The sequence below is a fragment of the Ricinus communis genome, chromosome 3 (assembly GCF_019578655.1).
Source record: "Ricinus communis isolate WT05 ecotype wild-type chromosome 3, ASM1957865v1, whole genome shotgun sequence".
Lineage (NCBI taxonomy): Eukaryota > Viridiplantae > Streptophyta > Magnoliopsida > Malpighiales > Euphorbiaceae > Ricinus > Ricinus communis.
This window is the reverse complement of record NC_063258.1, coordinates 28716913-28722518: the sequence shown is the minus strand read 5'-3', so window position 1 is coordinate 28722518 and position 5606 is coordinate 28716913. Positions and strand designations below refer to the sequence as shown.

General features: G+C 30.7%; 1 protein-coding gene across 1 annotated transcript; it reads right to left on the bottom strand.

The window, feature by feature from the left end:
- Positions 1-678: 678 nt before the first annotated feature.
- Positions 679-3402, bottom strand: LOC8281196 (transcription factor MYB1). The gene is made up of 3 exons (XM_015717436.3): positions 3200-3402; positions 2818-2947; positions 679-1968 (listed from the first exon to the last, which is right to left on the bottom strand). Exons 1-3 carry the CDS (start codon positions 3330-3332, stop codon positions 1350-1352), a joined length of 882 nt encoding a protein of 293 aa, XP_015572922.1. The 5' UTR covers positions 3333-3402; the 3' UTR covers positions 679-1349.
- Positions 3403-5606: the final 2204 nt, after the last annotated feature.

The window sequence follows — 5606 nt, the reverse complement described above, 5'->3', positions numbered from 1 at the left end:
ATATTTATCAAGTGTTAATTTTTTATTTAGAGAATAATTAAAATAAAATATAATTAAAAAATTTATAATTAAAATCAATTTAAATACAATTCCGTGACTATTTGTATCATTATCCATCAAATTGCAACCCGGACCTAATTTAAATTTAAGTTCTTAATAATGATATACAACATCAAACTATCCAATTACTAGAGCTTAAATCTTTACTAGAAAATTAATATATATATATATATATATATATATATATATATATATATTTAACAATAATATATAAAAAATAATATTATTATATTTGTCATTTGATAAAATAACAATAATAACTAAGTTTTATGAAACAATTTTAAATTTATTAACTACCAGCTTCTAATTATTAGGAATAACTATTAGCTACTGTACATAATTGAACTACTAGACAGATTGTTGATTTATTACAGTGATTAAGTAAAAAACCCTTATCTACTCTGACGGCATTAAACCAATCCAATTCTAATGCCCCCATGTATTAGTAAAAGGCAAATGATTGGAAAACACGTCTCTATGCATTAATAGCTAGTAGTAATAGTAGTTTCGTTTCTAGATTCTTTTTAACAAGAATGAATATTCATCCATTATTTAGGGGATGCTTAAACACCACTTTACAAAAATTAAAATTCATAAAAAACAAATAAGACAAACAACTCAAACATCAATTAAAAAAACAAAAATTTGATTTGATTCTCCTGTAGATCCGGAAGTTGCAATATATTAGTTGAAGTAAACACTGCACTTTCCTCTTCATTGTTGAAAAATCTTCACTGAGGTGTTGAAACACTTGTACTTCAGTGTTCAACCAATAAACTCAAGAGCTACACAAGCTGTTTAAGAAGGGCCCTCCTCCCTTACAAACTCAAACTAAGAACTTCAAACTAACCAAACATAATTAAAGCAGAAGATTCATAGTTGGGTTTAAGTTATTCAAACCGATTAATAATACTGGAACGAAGAAAAGACATCAAATCTAGTTTATAAAGAAAAAGGAGGATGAGATATAGAAAAGGTACTGCTGAAATTAAAAACCATAACAGCAAATAATCTAAAATAAAGCAAGAGAAAATGAAGAAATGGCTAGGGTTGTCCAAGAGAGAGAGAGAAAGAGGGCTAGGGTTGTAAAGGGAATTAGAGAGCTTGTGACTGAACTTCGTTTCAGGAGTTCAATGTTAACCACCTACATGCATGAGATTATTAGAATGGGGATAGTTATTAACTACCTGCATGGATTTTTAACCGACAGCTGCCAGTTATTGGCTTGATTTTTAATTGATAAGTTATCTTCTAATCCTTAAAAGAAGAAAAGAAAAAACTATATAATATTAAAAAATCCAATTCTCTTCTAAACCTAGAAAGGTTGGTGAACTCTTGAAATCCAAAGCATTATTTGGTTGTAAATAAGGATCAAAGAGATTCAGATTTTCAGGTCCTGCCTTATCTATCAGAAGATCAAGCTCCATTTCACTTGTTGATAGTGGAAAATTTTGACCACATAAGATGTTACTATAAAGGTTGCATCCCCCACCTGCCATATTTTCATAATGACTTCCATGATCTAGTGGCTGTGAGTTCGGAGTCTCCGATAAAAGGAAATCATCAATGTCCAAATCCATTAAACGATCCAATGAATCATCTTTCTCAAATGTTGTTGAAGAAGATGGTCTCTCAGTACTTTTCATGTTCTTTTCCATCATATGGGGAAGAACAATATCCAACGGTGGAGGATTCATAATAACCTTGTTGCTGCATCGCACTACTGTTTTGGTTGGAAAGACTTGCTCTTGGTTTGATGCCTCCTGTGGTCCCAGTGGGTTCTGTAGTTGTTTGTTGGAATCAAGACTACCCTTTTGTTCCTCAACTTTCTTTTTCAAAATGGTATTCCAATAGTTCTTGATTTCATTGTCTGTTCGTCCCGGTAATCTACCAGCAATAAGCGACCACCTGAAGCAAACCGTTGGACTAATGGATTAAGTACTGCATAAACATTCATTATCCTGACCAAAATAATATACATTATGGCTAATATTCATATGTCAAGGAAGACCTTGATTATAATAACTTTTGAGTAGCATTTGAAAAATGGTGTGTGTGTTTGTGGACTGCACCTGGATGTTAAGGATAAATTAGATTCTGATAGATCAAGAGAAGTTATTGAGCTTGTATCTACTTGTGATAGCCCTAGGATAACATTCTCATCCCAATCTCTATCTCATATACAACTGCATACACAGGAGTGCACTTTGTACTCGTACAGTTCGAAATTTGCAATATATAGTAAAATAAGATTAATTGTTATATTGGGACTGTATACGACAATTTTATAAATTTGGTAAAACGAAGTTTGTTAATTCTTAATAGAAAATCATACCCCAAATTTGGAAGTCTCAAATATAATTTGTAAAGCTATGATCAGCAGCAGTATGACTCGGGCATAAAAAAATATGCTGGCAACCTGGCACTTCACCTCCTAGCATTTGCTCTCAGTACCCGTCATTCCCTGCATTTAGCTTATAACATATTGAAGCATTTTGTACCCTAGCTGCAGTGAGCATCCCTTCCAAACGTACCCACATTTGCTCCACACTTTATTACAGGTTAACTTTAGCACTTCTTTCCTTATATGTATATTTTATAATTAATGCCCTTCATTTTTTTTTAGCGGACCATAAGAGAGTCTTGTTCAATGTTGAAAGTAGAAGAAAAGGTTGTTAATTGAAAGTTGAAACCAGAAATAATGAAACCCGAAACTGTGAAAAGAACACATTGAAGTAAGTAATTAAAAATCAATACCTATTACCGAGGAGCTTATGGAGTCTGATTATTAGGTCTTCTTCGTCCTCGGAAATGTTACCTCTCTTAATATCTGGCCTCAGATAATTCAACCATCGCATTCTGCAACTCTTTCCGCATCGCTTCAATCCTAAAATCAAGCAAGAACACGTAAATATAACAATCACGCGATAAAGATCTTTCTTTCATTCTGGATTTCCCATAATCCAAGTAAACAAATTAAGAAAATTAAAAGAAATAATGATCAAGAAGGTGTATGTTAAAACCATGTAAACATGAACATAACAAAATCAGGCGATAAAGATCTTTCTCAATTCTTGATTCCTGATCCAAGAAAACATAGAGGAAATAATGACCAAGAAAAATTATATATGTATTATACCAGCTCGACGAGGTACGTGAGTCCACTTCCCTTCTCCATGGATTCTAATGTAGTTAATGAGTATACTGTCTTCCTGAGCAGACCATGTTCCTTTGTGGACTCCTTCTACAGCACAGCATGGCATCCTTCCCATTTCGGCAAATCTGTCTGTAATATTTCTGCTTCCTAGGTAGCTTGAGTAAATGGCTGTTTAATTAGCAAGAGCAGCAGTTATATATAGGCCTCGGCTAGGAGACTAACTACCAATACCTTCTATTCTACTTTGTACAGACTATATCTACAGCTAAATAGTACTAAGATGTGGGCACATTTTTCTGTAGGTAAGCATCAAAATCATGTCTACAACACTGGACCATAGAATTATTGCACTAGATATGTATTGATTTGTTTTTGGAAATATACACAAGACTCTAAAAATAAGTCAGTATATTTGTTATTATTTATTATTTAAAACATATGTCAATCATCTAATATTTAAATATAAAATTAAACACTCTGACTATTTATCGTTACTTTATTTATCAAAAGCAAACCCTTTATCTTTCTTCCTTTATCTTTTTTATTCAGAGTATTTAGAGGAGGTGATACTAATATTGTTGCCGAGGCTAATGTGAAGAAAAGAAATCATTTTGTAATTCCTCTCTTCTATTTGGATTCCTTATTGAATTTGGATTCCTTATTGAATAAGATATATAATGAAATAGCTATTTATTATCTTCGTTTGTAAAAATTTAAATGGAAAATCACATTATTAGTATATTTGTAATATTTATCCACATATCCTTTGCTTTTTCAAATTTCTTTAGAAATTTGACTAAGTATTCAACTTTTTCTATTTTTTTATTCAATTTTGTTTTATTTTCTTACATTTCTTCTCTTTTAGTCATGTTGTATATAAACACTCAAAATATAGCAGATTAAACACATTCTCTCTCTTTTTCTTCTCCTTTTCTTTTTCCTCAAAACAATATATTATTCTCAAAGATATTTCTAGCACCCTTTATATAATATAAATGAGGACGTATGAGATTCAAAATTTTTATAGAAGGTATATTCACTTTTATTACGGGATTTTTACAAAAAGAATTAATCTCTTATAATGACATAACAATGAGCAAAATAAAACAATCATAAATGATATTCATATAAGATGTGTGGCTTTGATTCATGAGATTATATATTGCGCTGGAATTGGGTTGTTACTCTTCACCATGTCTACGAAGATGGTAATAGGAGTGTTGATTTCTTGCTGGTTATGGCTTTTCTTTTCTTTCTTTTTTTTGGTGAAAGTTATGGCTTTTTATCCTCTCCTCCCCGTATGACCTTGCAATTATACTTTTAAGAAATTCTTATTTAAATCGAGTGCATCATTTATATCTAAATTAATTTAGTTTTAAATAGTAAAACATGTGTCAATAATTAAATATCAAAATAAAATATTTATATATATGTATTACTTTTTTATTCAGATGTAAATAAATAATTTTCTTATGGTTTTGCACGATAGAATGGGAGTTTTTTTTTCTTGTGATTTCATTTTTCTAATGTTCCATAAGCTTGTTTTGCCTCTATTTAATTCTAAAAGATAATAATAATAATAATAATAATAAAAGTGGTTTAGCTCCATCTTCTTGCAGTGATTACTTTTTATCTACTAACTTTTTTGGTATAATATATCCTAATAATTGAAGCTTTTAACAATTAATCTATCACATTCACACTGGCACACACAAATGTATAGCATTAAAGAAATAAGATCGTGCTGAGATTCGAATTGTAGTTATTCTTTTTTTTTTTTTTAAAAAGTATTTTATGGTTAGATTGGATCACAAACTTATTTACTTTCCCAATACTTGGAGGTTTTCAAAATCATTTTACAATAATTGGGAATGAAGGGAAGCATAAATTAATTAACTAAGTACTCAAATGTCAATTCCTGTAGGAAATGCGACAAAGTAGGAAACAGAGGCTACCAAGTGTCAATGATGCTTGGCCAATAATATTGACTATGTATGTAGACACCGAAATATTTGGACCAATATGTTCCTGCCCAGTGCCCACCTTTGCCTTTTTGATCCACCATGCCTTGCTGAGTTGCTTCCAAGAAGCACTGCAAAGTCACAGAACAAAACAAGAAAAATATGAAACCAATAGCCGAATCGAAAAGAATCAAATTTAACCACAAAAAATAATTAATCAGTAATGTGTTTATGTGATAATAACAATAGATGAAAAAATAGGTCAAATAGTTAACGTTGTATAGATGGTTAAATTCATTAAATTTCTCAGTAGTTTGATTAAACAGGCATAAACATGCTTAGTTTGGTAGGGAACTTTTTCTGTTTTAAATTTATAGAAATAAAAACTTAAAGTCATACGTAAATTAAATTACAAGAAGGTAATAGTT